This window comes from Corvus kubaryi, unplaced genomic scaffold (assembly GCF_017639235.1).
Source record: "Corvus kubaryi isolate FWS band 111438036 unplaced genomic scaffold, C.kubaryi_AGA036_p1.0 37352, whole genome shotgun sequence".
Taxonomy (NCBI): Eukaryota; Metazoa; Chordata; class Aves; order Passeriformes; family Corvidae; genus Corvus; species Corvus kubaryi.
The window spans coordinates 2818621-2838956 of NW_024581114.1; the positions used below are offsets into that span (position 1 = coordinate 2818621).

The following is a 20336-nucleotide window of genomic DNA, read 5'->3' on the forward strand; positions in this document are numbered from 1 at the left end:
CATGCATAAGTAAACAGAATTAATAACTACCCAAGTGTGGATGGGTGACTTAATCTGTTTCGATTAGATGCAGCTCAGCCCCGGGCCTTTGTGGTATTTAAAATGTGTTCATCATGTTTAATTAAAAACCTAATAAACTGCAGGTTCCTTTAGTTCTGATGCGCATTTCTCTCTCCTGTAAGCCCTACTGATTTCGCTAGAACTTTGGATAAAGAGAGAGAAAAAAGCACATTCTGAATGAAGAGATAAAAAGGTGAGGCAAAATCAGGGCTGTTGGGTGAGGAACAGTCAGAACCAGCTGCCCTCCTTCCACATTTCCAGTACGTGAAGCACCCCAGACAGAAAACCTTTCCATTAGGTTACCAGAACTAACGATGCCCACTGTACCCTGTATAAATTACAGCTCTTTGATAGGTTATTGATCTGAAATGGGAGCTCGTTTTTGGAGCTGGAGCAAGCGCAGGGTCAGAATTGTACTGAACATCACTGAAGTATAAAAGCAATTTTGCAGAGAAGATTTTGTCCCAAGATGTGGAAATTTTATAAGGACAATTTGTCTTGGGAGATGTTCCCACAGAAACCACAGCAGGGAACGTGGATGTTCAGGTTAACCTCAGCTGAAGAAGTTCATGTTCCTGGTTCCAGATGTGGGATCTGTGGGAAGGACCCAACTCTACCATGAGGGCAAGCCCCAGAGGAAACAGAGGCACTGTCAAATTCAGCTCACGGTTCCAAACTCCACTCCCACGGCAGTTCTGAAGCATTTCCAGGTGGAGAAGAACAGAGCAGCACCATTCCATCCCTGGGGGGGTCTCTGCCTGCCTGCATCCGAAATGCCACACCTGGCAAAGGGACATTTTTTGAGGTGACCACGAGGTGCAGAGCGCTCTCACTGCTCTGACATCCTGTGCTGGGTTTGAGTGGAGATTTAAACCTGTAAGAGGCACCAGTTGTATCAAAACAAGACAACTTTGCTCCTGGCTTCTCCCCAAATAATCCCTCTCCTCCACCCTGCTTTCCATGGAAGCTGCAGCCCCTCAGCACCAGGTGATGCTGCTGGAGGTTGGTGTGTGCTCAGAACGGGCCTCAATCAGGCATCAAATGTGACAATTGCTCCAACTTGCCCACAGAAGTGAATTCATGAGCATTACAAGAGAAGCCAAGCCCTGCCCATCAAATCTCTGCTGGAAATTGATGTTGTCAGGTGGGGAAGGAGCCTTTACAAACAGGAAACAGCTGCTCAGAGCTGCCCGTGCACACACCAGCGCAGGAGGTTCTTCAGCCACTCTCACAGGCAGTGTGCAAGACTGGCTCTCACTCTGTGCCTCTGAATTTACATACTGGGATAAAAAAAGGTTTAAAAATAGCCACAGGTTCAGAGACACGAGGGAGACAACAAACCTCTGTCTTCATATTTACACAGCCCTCATGTAATTCAATCAGTGGCCAATTTTACTCTCTATTTAATTCCATCCAAACATCTGCAACCACATCAGCAGCAGTAAAAATAACACAACTCCCATCCTTTGTTTTAATCAGGTCTGATGCTGCCAAGCAGCTCCTACCTCACAGTTTGGTCAGAGGCAGCAGAGCTGTTCTAATGAAAAACAAAGGCTTTGTCTTTGGGCAGCTGAGAGTCCACAAAAGAAGTTTAAAACATGGTACTACTACTCCTACTACTACTATTATTATTATTATTATTATTATTATTATTATTATTCAGGTTAACTGACCAAAGCTCTGTATCTGGTGTGGGATCTGCTTATTTATCCAATTGCAAAACTTAAGTAAACATTTGCTGGGCTGCAAGAAGAGATTAATTACAAGTCTAGCCCAAATAAGGCCAGGGATTGGACCTGGGTCTTCATTTCCCTCAGAACTGTCTCTCTGGGATTCTCAGCCCACCACATCACTGGAGGCTCCATCACTTGCCACCCTGAGATGAAGGGGACACACAGAGTTAAGGCTGTCACCACAATTTAATTGTTTTGGCCAGACTTAGGGTTTGACACGTCAGAATTTTCTGACAAATACTTCATTGCAGAATTCCTATGGCAGCTTTAGCACCCTGTGGATCACGCAGAGTTCTTCTGAATTTCACAGAGCCAGCAATAAGGAAACTTCCCTTTCAAGTCTCCAAAATGCAGCACAGCTGCTTTAGGCTGAAGCTGTCTGCAAGCTGCAGGGACCAACAGGCTCTGAGGCTGTGCAGGTGGAGCTTTGCTGTCTATAAATAAGAGCACAGTTTGATCTTTGGTTCTGCCCAGGCTGGAGGGCTGCCAAATGTTTCTGGAAACTTGGACGGAGCAGACCAAGAACAAATATGATAAAATGAGCTGGGGCTGACAATGATTTATAGAGTCAGTGATCATTACTCTGTGCTCACAGGCTGCACTTTTGCAGTAATGCTTCACTTTTCAATAAACTTTGGTTTTGCCATTGGTAAGGCTCGACTCTCTCTCATTTAACGTGGGTTGATCATCAAAACCCCCGAGTGCAGCAGCTCCAGCACTCACAGCTCAGGGCAGCTGATGGAAAAAAATGAAGAGAGGGTAAAAAAGCTACACAGGGAAAAAAAGAGGCATGCTGGCACAGTCTACCCCTGGATGTATGCAGAGAGCACAGGCTGAAGCAATCTCAACCCAAACTTACCAAACACAGGGCAGAGCACTCCAAGGATTTGTTCCAGCAGTCAGTTCCCAACACAAACCTCCCTTTTGTGACAAGATAAGTGCAGAACTTATCAGGAGAGCGTGTCCCAGGCTCTGTGCTCCCGCCCTGGCATCGCTGCCAGGCCAGCACAGGATCCTCCCTCCTCCCTCCCTCCCTGGCTCCAGGCAGCCACAAAGGTTCTTTGTTGGGCCTGGGACCAGCCCCGAAGAGGGGCTCTAGGCTGGCCCAGCCCTCCTCGAGCTCCTGCAGGGAAGGTTTAAATGAGGAGAGAGCAGAGCACACATCAGTCACTGCAAGAACTCCCTGAAAGCCTTGCAGAGAACCTCCAGCTCAAAAAATCTCTCCAGCCATTGCCTGAATAATTAAAACCACTAAGAGACAGTGAAAGTTTCCTCCATTAATCAGTTCTATTTTCTAACACCAATGCCAGCTTTATTAGTAGCTTAACAAGATCACATTTTTATTTTTGTTTACTTCTTTAAACACTTCACCAATTAACCAGCTGAAAAATTGACCCACTCAAGGAAAAAAAAAAAAATATCAATGAAACTTTTCTCCTGTCACTTTTCCATGAGCAATTCTGTCTTGCACTGGAACAGATTTTTTCATTTACATACCCATGTATTTTCATTTATATACCCATGTATGTGCGTTTTTATTTACACACCTGCCCTCTTCTTGCTCATAAAGATAACCTCTTTAGGAAAAAAACAAACCATAAAAAAGCAAGAGAAGCAACGTGAACTCTAAAGGCTGGAGGAGATAAATCATTTCCTACCACTTCATCTTCAGTCCAACACTTCTCAATCAGCTTTGGCACAGGTTTCTTCACCAAGCGCTGCAGGGCTTTTCCAGCATCGTAGTTACTTTCATGTAGCTGAAAAATAAAGAAGACAAATAGATCATTCAAAGGAATTAGCAGTGATCTGATATTGGAGGGGAAAAAACCACTACAAGGAGCCACATGAGATGTTCTCTGCCTAATTATTTTTACTGTTGATGTATGAAGTGAAATTTAACCAACCTGAAGGGTAACTGAGGTTTTATCAGTAGAAGAAGCAGCGTTAAACCAAGCAGGCATTCCCCTTCCTTCCTCAACCTGTCCCAGGTAATGTTGAAGCCAAAGTCACACTGCTCCCTTCTACTCATGGGGCTCAATGTGATGTCAGCCATGATAAAATAAAAATTAATACATTATGGGTTATACTTCACACAAATTGGCTGAAATCTCCTGTCGTCAGCAGGAACAGATCTGAACTGCTGAAGGTGCTCTTCCCCCTCCACCAAGTTACTGGGGCATTCATTAGTTTTGAATACTTAGGGGAATTTTAAAGGAAAAAAAAAGCACTTCTAAAAAGAAAAGGTCACTCCTGGGCACAGAGCTCTGCTGTTACTTGCAGTGTGTTTTTAGAACAAACACAAATGTTCCTTAACTGGCAGCCTGAACTCTTTTTTTTCCTCACCAACAAACTAAAACAACAATACAAACAGGGTATTTGTTTCTGCAGTGAGACGTTTCTGCAGTGAGACGAGTGCTTGAAGAATAGAGAGTGGAAAAGAAAGAAAACTAAGAGTGGTTTTCTGTTAATTTCCAGCTTTTATTTGGCACCTCTGGGGAGGTTACAGGCACTGGGTGCAGTCATTAATTCCCTGCAGCAACGCAGGGTAACCAAAACCAACAATGCTCCAAATTCCAAAAATTCATTTCCCTGGTCCCCCTTCCAGCCCTGGCTCTGGGAGGTGCCAGCACAGCAGAGCCACCAGCAGCCCTGCCTGTCCCTGCCTGGCACGGGAGCATCCCCTGGGCACAGCTCCTGCTTCCAGCCCTGGAATTCCCTGGGGACACCAGGGCATGGGTGTAAACCTGGCCTGAAGGGGAACAGGGACCTCAGCCCCCCTCACCTGAGCCCTGCTCAGAGCCCAGCCTGCAGTGCCAGCCCTCACTGCTCTGCTCAAACACCAAAACTGCCTGAAATAAAACCTACAACAAAAAAATTAGTTCTAAGGCTCCTGTGGTATGCAGTGCCTACTTACAGGCATGAAAATAAGATGTTGCCTTTTCTGCTGGGTACACATTAATTCTCCTCCTTGTTTGCACTCCAGCACTGGGAACAAATCCATCTCAAAGAAAAAAGCACTGTTTGTTTTGCCAGCTCACCTTGCAAATGGTTCTTTTCTGTGCGTGCCACTACCTATAAGATTTTTCACTTAGGAAATGTGACAGTGCTGAGGAGAATGGTGCTTCTGTTTCCCTCCCCCTCTGCTCCCTCCCAAAACATGAGGAATGCCAAAGCCTCACTGTAACTTGGAGGGCATCTTTATTTTGCCTCAAGGACAACACGTGTTTTTCCCTGGCAGCTCCACTGCCCAAGCAGCTCAATCTGCAAAAAAAAAAAAAAAGAAAAACCAAAAAAAACCAGACAAGCCCAGAAAGAACAGCCTGGTCTGACAGGCAACTACTCCAGAAAAATAAAAGTTTACAGGCCAGCAAGGGTGTCTCACATCAGCAACAGAAAATACGAGCATTAACTTTTGACCAAGCAATTACATTAATACCAATCCCAAACCCCATCAGCACAGACGTGACAGAAGAGCCATGGAACAGAGAAGAGCCATGTGAGAACATGCTACAGGCTTAGAGTCTCCTGAAAAACGTTACTTTTAGCAGGTGGGAGGGGAAAAATATGTTTCATAAATGCCAGGAGTAGGATAATGCAGCAGAAAGGAAAAATATTTTCTCTGAGTGCTGGAGTTAAATTTACATGTTCCAGTCTGGCTCATTCTCTGCTTTTCACTTTCAGTCATTTAATATATCTGAGCGCTTTATTGGCAAGATTCAAATATATAAATAACAGCTAATGATGACTGCCTCTGGTTTCATTAACTTCTGCTTTAACTTCTCCAGGTATTTCTACAACACTGGATCATTGTCCAGTCAGCCAGAGAATCTCCATTTTTAGCATTAACTCTGCCATCCAAATTTAGCACCACCGTGACATTTTATCTATGAACAACTGCAACAAAGGGAACCACCACAAATGCACCTTAAAACAGAAAATACAGCAACTTCTGCATCACTGGACAGGATTAAAGAAAAAGTCTGAATGTGCACATGTCCAAAAGCCTCCTTTATATTGCTATTAAAGAAAGCCAGGTCCCAGGGAAGGGATTTTACGATCAAGTCTGCCCATTCCCACAAGGTTCCCAGTTCCTACTCCAGCCCCTGAGCAGAGATGCCATTTCTGTCTGGGTGATGCTGCAAATAAATTCTCTTTTGGCATGGCTCAGCTGTCAGGCACCTCCAGTCTGTAATGAACCCATGAATTACATCTTGCAGCTCTGACATCTCTGGGCTTGCTCATCAAAATATTGTTCTTCAATTGTAATTTATAACTTAATTTAAATGTCCCTTTCCTGTGACCTTTTTAGAGCAGAGTGGCATTGCATCTGGCAGCTCCTGCTCCAGCAAGGCTTCCGTTGGCAATTACAGCCATTATGACCTCCCTTGAAAAGCCCAGCTCAGTGAGGTTGCATCCAGGACTCAGGATAAAATAATTGCAATCCATTAAGAACAGTGAGATCCCAGAGCCTTTTTCTCCAAGGCAAAATTGCTGCCATCTCATGAGAGTTTTACTGAACCGCTTCAAAATTACCGAATCCCAGCCTGGTTTGGGTTGGACCTTAAAGCAGAAGGGATCATTCAGCCAAACCCACTTTTATGGGGCTGCAGCATGTCCAGCACCGGTAGGACATCACTGGAATTCCAGAGTTCTCCAGGTTCCAGAGCTGGCTCTTCCATGGGATGATGACTTGTTCTGGACAAATCACATCCCAAGATGAGGGAGAAGGACAAAGACAAGGAAAATGAGAAGCAGGATGGGGGATTGCTGTCATGTGGCCTGAGCAGCTCCATCTTTGGGTGTAATAACTCCAACCCAACACCCAATTTAATACAAAATGTAATTCAGGCCACTTCTTTCAGTAGCAGAGCTGACAAATTTCAGTGGGCTGTGGATATTCTTTATAGCTACGGACATCCTTGCCCTGCTATGAAAATGGAAAATGCTCCTTTTAATTTTTATCAACCATTTCTAAAACCCACCAAGACAAGAGCCCCAAGTGCCCTTTAGGGTATTACTTGGGTATCAGACAAAATCAAATAAAAAAACCTCCAACTTCCATCTCTTCCCCCCGAGTTCTAATCTATTTTAAGCACCTATATAGCGATGCTGCTGATGAAGATTAAGAAGCCTGGTATTTGTGATGCAGCCACTTTGCACTGGCACTGCCAGGGAGCTGCCAAACAGCCCAAAATGCAGCTGCAGAACAGCTGTGGGGCAATGCAGGCATGGCCAGTGCTCCACACACAGCCAGGGCCAGAACTTGCCAATTACCTGCAAAACTTACAACAGCACTTTAAAAAAAACCTTTCAAGAAACAGGAGTATTTTCCATATTCCCCAAAAATTTTAGAAGCAATCACGGCAGTTGGTTTTGGCCCTTTTTTATCTGCCTGTTTCAACAGTTTCTGTAAAAAAGACTTCCTGACTCATCTTACAAATAAAGTGCTGAAGTTTCTCCCCTGAGAGCGAGGATGAGGATGAGTGGAAATCCCAAGTGGCAGAATTGTCTCCTGCACAGAGGTGGCTCCAGCCCCTGACAGGCCCGGGCAGGGAGCCTGGCCTGCAGTGCTGCCCTACCTCGTGTGAACCAGCAGAGCAGCTGCTCATTAACACTCATCCAGAAGCAAAACTAGTAATAAGAAGAAATGCTAACATATATTTAAATAATTTTTTTATGCTTTCAACCTTGTCTGTAGTTAATGAACAAGAAAATCTGGTCTAAGGGCAAGTTAAAACAGGGAGTAATTTGTCTGGGTGACATCTTAGTTAGAACTGAATTTCCTTGCACTGAGATTACACTGTCATGTTTGTCACTCATAATGACACGTTCCCATGCAGCAGAGTTATGAGAAGGCACAACAACACTATTAGTAAAGAGAGATTTACACAATATTAGCATATCATTGTTTGGTCTCTCCTCCATGTAGTACTACACCAGCTTAAGTGGTGCTATTTTTTCACCTTATGAGGATAAATAGAGTGGCTGGCTCTGATTTCCCCAGCAAAACCATGACCAAAACCTCAGAGATTCGTGTTCCACACTGAGTTTGCACCCTGCCAGCCTCAGTGTCTGTTCCAGGGTTTGCTGTTTCGCAGAACACCAGGCAAGGCTGACCACTGGGAATGAATGATTCCTCTGCAACTCCGTCAAATCTGAGCACAAAGGAGGAAATTAACTCCTGCTTGACCTGGGATCTCTGGGAACAGCACTGCAGAACCTCTGACCAGCAGGCACAGGTCAAAAGGATAAAAGAGGTCATGAGTTTCTGGCTTTGCATTGGTATGGACACAGAAAGGATCTTAAACCACATCTGATGCTAAATCAGAGTCTGGAGGGCAAAGAGGAGGGAAGGAGGGAAGGGAAGGAACTACTCCAGGATTTCCCCCAGCTCTCCCTCCTCAGCACTGCCAGCAGCAGCTACAAGGTTCGTGTTGAATATTCACCTTGTTCCATCCTTCCCTGGATTGTCAGATCTGGCATCACCTTCCCCCCACAGAGCAGGATGAGCTTTCTGGGATAATTTTTTCACCATTATTGTGGTGAAAGACTTGCAGGAGCTGCTGTGCCCTCCTCCAGCCCTCCCAGTCTGACACCAGCACCCATCAGGAGGGCAGCAAACTCCAAATGAAAACTTTATTTCCTTCCTAAGGGTTACAGTGACAAATGTGGCAGCAAACCTCAACAGCCAAACAAAGGAACAGGAGCTGGAATTCACCTGGAATGTTGAGTGAATAATCCTTTCATTGAGCTGAGATATAAATAAATACATGTATGTGATGTCTGTATGTTGCATTGTGCCTCCATGATCTTCATTTCTATCTGGCATAATTAACAATAAATCGTTCTGGGGGCTTACAGCACCTGTTATTACATAAATAAAACAGCAGCAAAGGAGCTTGTCAAGACTGATTTATGTGAAGTGCTCCTCCAAAGTTTATTGGATTTCCATAATAAGAAATCATACCACACCATTTTCTTTTACATTAATCTTCTGGGTTGCATATGATAATTTCTAAACAAAGACACAACTTAGTGCAGGTTAAGAGGCTCACAAATCATTTATCAGATAAATCTGATCTGTTTTAAATAGGTGGTGAACTGAAAGATAAAAAAGGTACCATTTTGTCAGGACAACAAGTGACCTATCTAAACTGTTTAAAGTTAAACAAGCAGGTTTCCAGAAATAAGTCAAAGTTTCTTAAAATATCCCTGACAGAACTATTATTTATAAGGAAACTCTTTTCTAGAAAAATTCAAAGTGGACAAGGAAAGCATTTTCTAAAATAGACATGCACTAGAAACACAAAGAGAAAAGAATCAGAAGAACAAACCCAAGTATTTTGGGACTAATCTAATTTCAGAAGCAAGAACTCTACAAGTGCAACTGCAGATTCCTCAGGCTGCCAAGCGATTAAAGGGAGTAATTAAAGTAGATAGAGAAGCAGTGAAGTTAAATGAATTTTCTGCATTAGGCTTTTATTATAGATAAGGGGAGAGAAATTCCAATTCCAAAACCTCTTTAGTCATTATTGACCTTAACAGAAATTTGAGTCTCTGAGAAGGATGTCAGGGAACAAATCAGCCAACTGCAGAGTGGTGCAGCACCAGCGTCAGGTGGCCTCCATCCCAAGGGAAAGGAACACAAGGAACATTTTCCCTGTGAAGAATGCAGGCATTTTAACTCCAGTTAGAACTCCAGACTAGCTGGGCTGAATGGAAGGCCCAGGAGCCAGGCCAGGGGCAGCTGAGCAAATCACAATTCCAGCTGGTGGCCCTGAACTGAGCAGCCTCCCAAAAACACTCACTGGGGTCACCTTCAAGGCACCACCCACGAGGTCATCACTGAACTTCTGCAGGTCAGGATTAGGAAATTCAGTTGGGATTTGAAAGGAAGGTACTACCAAAAAACGTGACCCCAAAATCTGGCTTACATGCTAAACATCTGAGGCACTCCCTGCTTTAGGTGGCCCAGGGATGGCAGGAAGGCTGCTCTTGCCCACGGGGATCACTTACTGTGTTGAGGGCGTTGAGGGTGGTGTCGTCCCGGGAGGCAGCCACACATCCATCCTCGGTGGATCCCCCGTCACACATCCCTGCAAAGGCTGCCATGCTCCTGCAGGGGAGGGGAAAGGGGTCAATTCCTCAGCTGCTGCTGGATGCACACATCGTGCAACACACAAATACTGCATTTACACCTTAAATCATGAATTTTAGGGCCTTGCAACACTATGGAACAAGGACAGCAAAGCAGCACAAAACTGCAGAGCTGAGTCCCCTCAGCACATGGAACAAATCCAGCATTAAAATCCAATCTAATTTGCTTTCATCAGTTAAAAGTCTGCACTGCCATAGGAGCAGAGCCTGATCAGGATTACAGAAGATGAAACCTGCAGACAGGAGAAGAGAGTCTCAGCAGAGACAGCAAACTCTGTGCTGTCGTCTTGGTTTTATTATGTCAGAAAACTGACTGAAATTGCAGATTCCCCAGCCTCTGAATTCTTGCAAGCTACAAGTAATTTACTGAGACTCTGAATTACTGTGAAGCCCACCAACTTCAGTTTGCTGAACCCACCAGGCAAATCAGGGAGGAACTGAAATGCAAACTGGAGCTCCCAGTGGGATTCCCTGATGGGATCCTCTGCTGAACCAGCTGCTTCACCTGGAGCAGTTCCTCCTTTGTCACCCATCCCACAGCACTCCATGCCAGCACACTCTGCTGGCCTTGCATTTTAACTCCAGAGCCACAGATGATGGGAAGATGCTGTGCTGGCCCAAATCTGAGCATTCTTGTCTCAAACTGAACATCTCAGCTGATGCCACTGGCACCCACAACCCTGCACATTCCCACCCCAGCAGGCCACAGGCACAGCAGGATGGTGGCTGAACTCACCTGGCTGCCCTGAGGTACATCAGCAAGTCACAGTCGTTGACTCCTGGCATCCACACGAGTTCCTCGTGCTGTGTCACCGTGTCCCCGTCCGGGGAAGGGAACGGCTGCAGGTCAGGGAGCTTGGCCTGGAAAACGAGTTCATACAGACATGGCAGTTGTTCTTAATGTCAGGAGGATACACAGGTTCATAAATTCTCTGGAATAGTATGATCTGGTAGATGGAAGATGTTCAGGCAACAGGTGGTGAAGGGATTTGTTCCAAGTTTCAGAACTCTGAGGACACTGAGGCATCAAGCCCCAACCCATTCCCTTTATCCAGCACTCCTTCTTCAGAAGGACAGCGATTTTCCTGACAATTATTCAGGGCTAACACCACCTCAGCCCAATGCCTGTGAAGCCTTTCTGTACACAGAAACAGCAGAGCTTGAAAGGAAAGCATTTCATACTGCACAGCCCGCATGGTTTGGAAGTCCAGAGCTGATGGACAATTCCCCCTCAGACACAGCATTTGTCACAAGGGTGCTGATCTAACTGCTGCCTGCCAGGCTGAAACCCTCACAGGACACTCTCATATGAAGGAAGGCAAGAAGGTAGTTACCATACGTGTCCTATTTTAAATCAGCAAGAAACCCTACACATTTGACACCAAGTTTAAAATTAAATGCTCAGTAAATCATTAGAACTGTAAAGAGAAACAAAGACATTTCCTGAAAGGGGAGATAGCTCAGCGAAATGAACCCTGCCTCTAAATAAGTATTACACTCTATCCAGAGACCCAATTAGCATCTTTAGTGATCTACTGCTCTGAGATGAGATAGCTGAGAGCCTCTTCAGAAACAGCTTTTAAGCCCTATAATTACCTCCTATACTTACAACGCTAAACGTATTTGAGAGGCAACATTTATACATAACCAGTAATTACAAGTCACAGGTTCAGATGTCTTTCATGTTCTGCTCTTTAATCTGTACTTTATTTTACTTCTTGCCTGGGAAAATGGATATGTCATTAAACTTCTCTTCTGGAAAGGGATAAGCCAGCACTGGGATTTCTGTGAGAGCAAGGCACTCCAGCAACCAGGGGGCTGCACAAGGCCATGTTCAGCCTCCTGTACCTTTGGAAAATGCTTAATTACTGCAACTACTCCCAGGAGCAGCTTCCTCTTCATCGCAGAATCACTGAGGCTGGAGAAGATCTCCAAGACGATCAAGTCCAAGCTGTGACTCATCCCCACCCTGACCCCAGCCCAGAGCACTGAGTGCCACGTCCAGGGGTGGGGACTCCAAACCTCCCTGGTTGTTATTTGTAGCCAGAAGTTGTCCCAGGAGAACGTTCAGCAGAGACCCAGTGTTCTCCCCCTGCAAGGTGAATTCTGAGAATTCTGCAGTCCTGCAGAGGGTCTGTGCCCACTCGTGTCCCTCGTGCTGTGGTGCCACAGGCAGAAACGCGGCGGATCTGCGCACTGAGGAAAACCCCAGCCAGCAGCCTCTGCCACCTGTACCGTGCACAGCTGACCTGAGTCGTCAGAAACCACTGCTGGGACCTCTGCATTCTGCTGCTTTCACCTTGTGCTCACTGAGGGGGGTGAGGAGTGCCCACATCTGTCCCCTGACCAGCACAGCCCCGCAGGCAGAGACCCCTCTGTCATAGGTTAGCAAGCACAGTCCCGGAAGGGACGTCCTTGCTAAGGGGTGCTTACAGTTTCCTCTGGGAACTGATAGAACCTATCAGCTGGCCAGTTTGAATATGGACAATTCTCTAAGCCACTTAAAGTTGTGATCACCTCTGTGATCCACATTTAAGAATAGGCAAACTCCCCCTCCAAGCTCTCTCTCGTTTCCGGCGCTGGGACAAGTGGCTGCAGGCCCCGTGTGGGGGCCAGCGGGCCCGGCCAGGCCCTGCCTGGGCCAGGCCGGGCCGGGCCACGGCCATCCTGAAGCCATGGACCTGTTCCAGCCATGGAACCCCCCCCCCACTGCCTTGCCGTGGGCAGCCGGAGCGGCTCGGCTCTCCCCCCTCTCCACTGCGATAAGAAAAATTCAACATTCCAGCTGCAAAGCTGCAAGGCCGAGGTGAGATTAACCCTTTTATTGCTGTGAAGAGCTGAAAACCTGAGGGAAGAGAGAGAGGAGATGCTTAAAGCTGAAATTCTGTTGTGAAGCTATGATATATCAGAGTATCCTGTTGTAATTTCATGAAGATATGGGGGGTGGAGTGTTCAACTCGTGAGCAAAAGCACCTGCGCTGAGATAGGCAGATGCTGACGCAGCTGTAATTTCATGAGAAGTTTGGACAGGGAGAGATGAACCAGATGAGGACTTTTGCTCCAAACGGGAAAGGAGAAAACCTCAGTCCGTAGAGATGAACCAGATGAGGACTTTTGCTCCAAATGGGAAAGGAGAAAACCTCAGTTCCTAGAGATGCTCCCAGAGATAGTCCTAAAGATGAAGATGATGAAGACCCTTTGCTCCCAGGGAAGGAGAAGGGCCTCTGTTTTTGTTTCTGAACGGCTCAACCTTAAAATTGTACCCCAAAAAACTTCAAGAGTGGACCCTCGAAAGCAGTTGCGGGAAAAGCTGCAAGTCGGGGGAAAGGACTCACACGCAGGCAGAGACTCCTCTTCCTAAATGGACTGAACAATATTTGGAAGTGGGCGGCTGTCTCGTTGTGATAATGTTTTCATAGCATGAGCAAGAAGAGACTTCTCTTTCTAAATGGACTGAACAAGGTTATTATGGAAGTGGTAAACAGACTGAACATCTTAAGGGTTGTCTTTTCACATTGTCAGTGGGAGAAGGGAGGAAGGTGGGGGGAGGAGGAGAGTTCTGAAGGTGGTATAATTTTTTTCTTCTTTTAGGTCTGTTAATAAACTTCTTCATATTCTTTCAAGTTTGGTGCCTGTTTTGCATTTCTCCTAATTCTTATCTCACAGCAGATAAACAGTAATGAGTATTTTGGACCAAACCACTACACCCTCCCACACCTTCCCCAGGGTGGGTCAGGCAGAGCAGGGAGCAGCAAACACCAGCCTCAGTCTGACTCCTGCACAGCTACAACCAAGCCCTCCTGTGCCCAAACACAACACCTCACACTAAGGAACAGGCTGGGAAAATCCTCTCGGTGATGACATTTGTCAGAAACAAGGATGAGTGAGAGAACAATGGAAATCTAGAGCATGAAGCAAGTAAGAATTAACAGTATTCTAAATCAATGGACCTTCTTCCTCCTTTTTCTCCCCATCCATAAACGCATGTGGTAATTATACCTTAGAGCAGGGTGACTAATGCCTGCCAAAATATTAGATGACAATTTGAGATGAAAGTTGTTTTGAAGGTATCATTTACAGCACTCTTGTTATGACTACTGAAAAGAACACTACAGGTTTAATTGCCAAGGACTTTTTTCCTCTGAAGGCAAAACATCCTTAAGAATGTGACATCGGGTTCCATAAATATTTACTTTCACTAGTTCTTAAACAAGATTTTGAAGAGGGTCTGAATGAATATTCATCACTTGGATGCAAAAATCCAGCACTTGGACACTACAAAGCCAATTCCTGAGGAAAAGGAGAGGCCTCAGTTCCCAGTGACAGATCTGGCCCTATGAACCAGAGCAAGCTGTATGTTAATACCCTGTAAGAACAGATTATTTCCAATGCTTATGAAGGATTTCTCTCAAATTAGAATTAACATACCAGGAACATCTAGAGTCTTAACCTTATTCTGCTTCCCAGTGTATTCAGCAGCTTTCTCAATTTCTATTTTAACAATCCAAATGACTTAAAGCACTTTTTTAACTTCCAGCAGTTACTCATATTCCTCCAATCTTATTCAAGAATTAACCCAATAGCACTTCTGCTACTAAAAATCAACATATCAACATCTGACACAGAAAAATCTCAGTAAGTGAGAACTCTCTAAAGTGAGTTATCTAAAGATGATTCTAAAAAACCCCACTGTATCTGAACACATGCAACTTCAAGCAACTGTCATCTGAACAGACCAAGAGGCAAAAGCATCTCTGGATATTGGAATGCGAACAAAACTCCTTACCTGGTGGCTGGGTCCAACTCTGATTTCACCTTGGGTACTGTTTAGCCTCCTAAGATACAAAGAAAAAACAGCAATGAGAAAGAACTGCAATTAATGAAATTCAGGGTCATATTCTTTTTTGTCACTGCATTTCCAATGCAAATGGCACAGAAGCAAAAAAAACACACTATTAAGAAAACAAGAGGGGATACTCAGGTGTGTCGAGTAACCTGGTCTGTGGAAGGTATCCCTTGGCAAGGGCTGGGACAGTGCTACTCTCCTAGGAAACAAATCCACTCCAAATATGAGCCAAAAGCCTCCAGAAAACAATGAGAACACATCAAAATGTTTTCCCCCAATGCATATTTTTGCAAGACAACCTGACACTGTTTTCTTGTTTTCAGGTTATGCAAGGAAATGACTGAACTAGGAAATCAATTTTCTATTTACAAAGTCATACATTAAATACCAGGTTACGTTTTTTCAGCTACAAGGTGTCAGAATTCTTCCCTGTGAGGAGCAAAGGGAAAGCTGACAACAGAAAATGCTGATGCTCTTCCTTTCCTCCCAGAATTCATTTTAAGGCCATGCACATCCCTACTCATCAGTGTAAGTGAAGCTCACAACATTCCTGTGCAGCGTCTGCAGCTGCACCCAGCCCTGCACCAGCGGAGGCTGCACCAGCAGGGTCTGCACCCACACTGAACACTGGGCTGGTTTCAGCTCAGATGGGAAGAACCAAATATCCCCCAATTTCTTCAGCTGCACCACATTGAATATGATAAATAAGCCATTTAAGGAGCACCCTGTAATTGCAAAGTTAAAAGCAAAGTTTGGGATGGGACTTCTACTCCCAACGCTTTCTGTGGGAACTCAGTGGGGCTCTCCAACCATTCCTCATTAAGCATGAGCAGAAATATTTCTGTGCCTTTCCATCACCCCATCACCATTTCCTGAGCATATTCACACCTCAAGGTGCTCCCTGCCTAGAAGGTGAGGGCTGAGTTGAGCTGCCGTGCAGGAAGCTCTGGCAGGCTGCTCAACATCCCACTGGGATTTTAAAAGGGCACAAAGCCCCTGGCTCCTCAAGGGCACACGATCTGCTCCATAATTTTACTGTTTCCACATCCCCAGGAATGGGTTTCAAATGGAAAGAAAAATTCTTGCTATGGAAAATAAAATGCACTGCAGATTTGAAGCTAAATCATATTGGTGAGAGCAATTACAATAAGAATGGAATGGCATCCTGTGTTTATTCGATGGGAAAGGGAAAAAAGGAGCCAACACTGTATATGAAATGTGACACAAAAGAAACTGCTGTAACAAAGCAGTATCCATAGCAACAACAACTTAATATTTCAGTCCTCCTCAGCTGCAGTGGATTAAATATAATGACAAGATGTTCCCTTTGAAAAGTAACCTGTTGCCATGGCAACGTTGTGTTCTGCAAAGTAAACAGGGGCTGGTCAGAAAGGAGCTGGGAGCCAGCGCCGGAATATCAAAAAGGCAGGAGGCTTCTGTGGCAGAGCAGGGCAAAGCAGCACGCTCTGATCCACAGAGCCTTGTTCCACACAGCTCCAGGAGAGGAGAGAGGATGTTCAGCTCAATGCAGCTTTGTCCTCTCCGCTCTGAAGCAACAAGGGAGGTTGGAGGTTCAAGGCCAAAGGCAGCACCACTGAGACAAAACAGTTCAGAGGTGAGGACGAGCAGGGGCTGAGGCAGCACAGGCTGGTGCAGAGCTCTCATTTCCCAGCTCTAGGAAGAAGGAGAGAGGGAGGAAGGCTGGCACAGCAGCTCCTCCATGACTTCCAGTACAGAAACGAGCTTCGCCCTCTGTTTGTCACCTGCCCTCATGTTCACACCACTCACCAGGTTACACCAAGGCTGGCACAGCTGGCAGCTTTGTCCACAGACACAGTGCAGGAAGGACTGGAACGTGGCAACCAGAGCTGCCCCACAGCACAGCAGAACGGCTCTGGGGATAACCTGGGCTCAGGACTCGCTGGTACACAATGCCCAGAGCCAGGCAGGATCCAAGGCTGGGAATTCACAGCAGAACTCTCCTGAGGCTGGAGGCAACGGCAAAAGGCATTTGGGGATTTCTGCACAGCCCTGCCCTGTCCTTGCTGTGAATCCCAGCCCGTTCTTGCCCAGCACGTCCAGGGAAGGTCTTTGCCGGGAGGCTGGCAGGCTTCTGATGGGACCACACGGGCTGGATGCCCCAGTGGCCCTTTGGGGTCAGGGATCACCTGACAAGGTGGGATCTCAGAAATGATGCAATTGCTCCTTTCATGTTTCCCTTTTTACTGCCGGAGTTCAGCAAGAGACTTGCTCTGCAGTGGCGGCACATTTTTCACACGGGCTGGCACGGGGCTGAGGGAGGTGGCACTGCTGCAGCACCATGGAACCAGCTCTGCTCTTGTGCAGCTCCTTGCACCCAGCAGCAGCCAGGGTTTATTTGTCCTGCTGTGGTCACCGTGCCCTCAATGCTCTCCCCACATGCTGCGCTCCCACTGGCTCTCAGACAGCTTCTGCCAGCCAGCAACAGCTCAAAACCCATGGAAATAACACAGTGCTACCATTAAGTTTAAAAAACCAGCCCACAACAAAACCCCAAAATCAAAACCAGAACCCAAACATCACACACAGGACAACATTCTGTGCTACCCACGTAACCACCCCGGGCATCATCATCCCTGATTCTGCAGATTGAGGTGATCCCTAATTAAATGAGAGGGATGCTCCAACAGAAGAAGGTTTTCAAACCAACCAGTTGACTCAGCCACAAACCTCCTCTCAAACTGTGTTTCTGATTCTCTTCAGAGCTCTCCAGAAAGGGTTTTCAAAGCCAACTTGCTAAAACCCATGGCCTGGTGTGGCATGGGCACATCAGTGACACAAACTTCACGTGCAGAGGAAGTTTCAACCATCACACTGAAGTGCCCTCAGCCTGACCAGCTCCCAGCAGCCTGGAATGCAGCTGGAGCAGGGTCAGGGCTGTGGAACTGGCACCAGAGATGGCACCAGGACAGGGGTCGCTGGGCTTTCAGCCATGCCTGTGTGAGGACAGGCCATTGGCTAAGGAAGTGCCCAAAAATAGCTGGAGAAGGTCATTATTTCTATACAACCAAAGATTAAAAGAGGAAAGACATCTTAAAGCCAGGATATGGAGGGGGTTGGGTTGTAGGTTTGTTTTTAATAAGCAATAACAAGCTGTAGCACTGAACAAGGAATCTTACAAGATTTGGGGTTATTTATGAAGCCTGGTATCAACATCAACGGCTTTACTAAATAAAACCAAGCCCATGTTAGACACATGCATTGTAGAATAAACTGCAGTCATACACTTTACACTGATTACCAGCCATTATTAATGGCCAGATAATCAGCTACATCCACTGAGAGTGTCACACAGTAAAGCAATTCTTAGATACTTGTGACTTCTGTAAAATTAACAGAAACTCCCAAGAAAGTCTCAAGAGAAGGGTTTTTTAAAAAAGTCCTTTAATTCAAATATGAAAGACCCCTGCTCTTCAGAGGCAGTTCTAAAAACATCTGGCAAGGATCATTTTGTTCCATTTCTAGAGGGACAAAACAGGAGAGAACAAAATCACTCCAACTTCAGCAGATTAAAAACCAGTTTATCAGGGCCTGAAAGTGACTGGCACTGCAGCCAAGAGCATCTGCTTATGGTCACTGTTGGAAGGCAGGATATTGAGCCAAGTGCATCCTTAATTTTAACCCAAAATTATCTTATGCATTTCATGTTCATACACTGCACACTTCAAAATGTAAAAGGGACAAGCACGTTCAGGCTACTCAACCTTTAACCAAAAAAAAAATCGCACAACTACCACAAACCTGAGTTAAATACCTCAGAGGAACAAGTTCCCTGACTTCACCTGTGTCTTAAACCTTCATTCTTTAAGCAAGATTTTTAAATTAATTTTATAGAAATAGTATCTAATGCTCAGAAAATATTCTTTCCCCTCGTAACTATAAGCTTCATTTAAAACCCATTTTAACGGTGTGTTATGATTTTTAAAAAAAAGCTGAAGTAATTTTGTGTTCTGGGCGAAAAATCCAACCTGTATTTCAGGCAAATGAACTTGTGAGGGAAGGTTCTCAGCGCTTGCTCACTCCAAAGCAGGAATGAATAAACATGTACCAACTCCTGTACCTCCAGAGCAAGCTCCAGCCTGCTCCTGACTGCAGGGGCACCACGGGAAGGACGTGGAGGCTGCCCTGCTGCTGTCTGCAGAAGGAAGTGCTTGCACAAGTTCGAGTCAGACAGGAAAAGCTTTTTCAAGATAACGTTAGTTTTTCATCGTGTTTATAGAGGAGGAATAAAACAACCTATAGAGAGTTCTCAGTGTGCCCCAGAAGGTGGGATGGAGGTGACAATCATTCAGCCAGGTTACTGCAAAGGAAGGAAGTGCTCTCTCCACGCAGGAATTACCTGTGTGGGGAACATTTTGCTGGCAGGTGCCATGGAGCACCTCTCTAACACTTGTTTACCTCCAGCTAAGGAAGACACCAGCATTTTGATCATAAGTTCAGAAAAATGAATTGCTGGGAACCATTGCAAAATGCAAAGGTTTTTATCTGGTTACACACGATTTTAACAGAACTGGAGTGTTGTTTACAAGCAGCATTTACACTGGTGAGTAAATGTGCAAATGAATCCAGCATGAAATAATGCTGTTTAAGTGTTTGTCCTGTACAGTTTCTAAAATGGCCAGGCAGTGCCTTTGCACTTCCCAGAGCAAATATTCACTGCCAAACCAGACTGAACACCACAGCAGCACCACTGCTCCAGCACAGCCCCAGTTCCTGTGCAGGACAGTGGAACTGGGCAGCAGCACAGCAGGGAACTCTTCCATAAAGCTTCATCAGATCAGAGACAATAATCAACCTCTGGGGCTCTGAACTTGCTTGACAACACAAGTCTCCAGCTTCCTGAATAGCAAACACGAGGAGAAGCAACAGCTCGTGTTAGAGGTGATAAGCATGAAGAATGGGAAGCATGAAAGGAGCTGGAAGGTATCCCTAGTTCCACCATACACCTGGAAACAAGCTCTAATTAAAACAAATTACATCCTAAAGAATTGGAAGGAAGGGGAAAGAGGTAATCTTACTGATTTATGCCTGGAAAAAAAAGCTGAAATGAAGGCAGAACAAAGGGAAGAGACTGTTCTTCATCTGAAGGACAATATTCAAGCACTTCCCATGATATATCTGCAATTTCTAACAGCTGTTTGGAGTGGCATTAACTCACCAGACCACCTACCAGCACTGCCTGAACTGGGAGAATCTGCTGGGCACCCAGCCAGGACAAAACTCTCCGTTAGGAACAACTGCAGGAGCACAGCTCCAGGCTGACCAAGGAGGATGGGGCAGTTCAGAGCACTGCCAGCACCAAGACACCTCACAGCCTCATCCGACTGCCAGCCAGGCTTTCCTTGGGTTGCTTTTTCTGGGGGAGGGCTGTGGGTTTTAGGGGTTTTCTCTGGCTGGGGGGAGAGCAGGGAGGCTGGGTTTCTATTTGTGTTGTTGCTTTTTTTTTTTAAACCCAAGTGTACAGCCCTGTGCACCTGAGGAGCACACAAACCTGAGGAGCT

At 45.7% G+C, this 20336-nt stretch overlaps 1 protein-coding gene across 6 annotated transcripts in view; it reads right to left on the reverse strand.

Moving 5' to 3' along the window:
- The window catches only part of RERE (arginine-glutamic acid dipeptide repeats), a 177439-nt gene that overhangs the window by 56016 nt on the left and 101087 nt on the right, over nt 1-20336 (reverse strand). For all 6 annotated transcript variants that reach the window (XM_042032151.1, XM_042032150.1, XM_042032147.1 and 3 more), the window contains 4 exons: nt 14737-14785; nt 10687-10811; nt 9810-9909; nt 3452-3550 (listed from right to left, as the gene is read on the reverse strand). In XM_042032151.1, coding sequence (XP_041888085.1) covers nt 3452-3550; nt 9810-9909; nt 10687-10811; nt 14737-14785 — 373 coding nt within the window. The remainder of the gene's footprint in view (nt 1-3451; nt 3551-9809; nt 9910-10686; nt 10812-14736; nt 14786-20336) is intronic.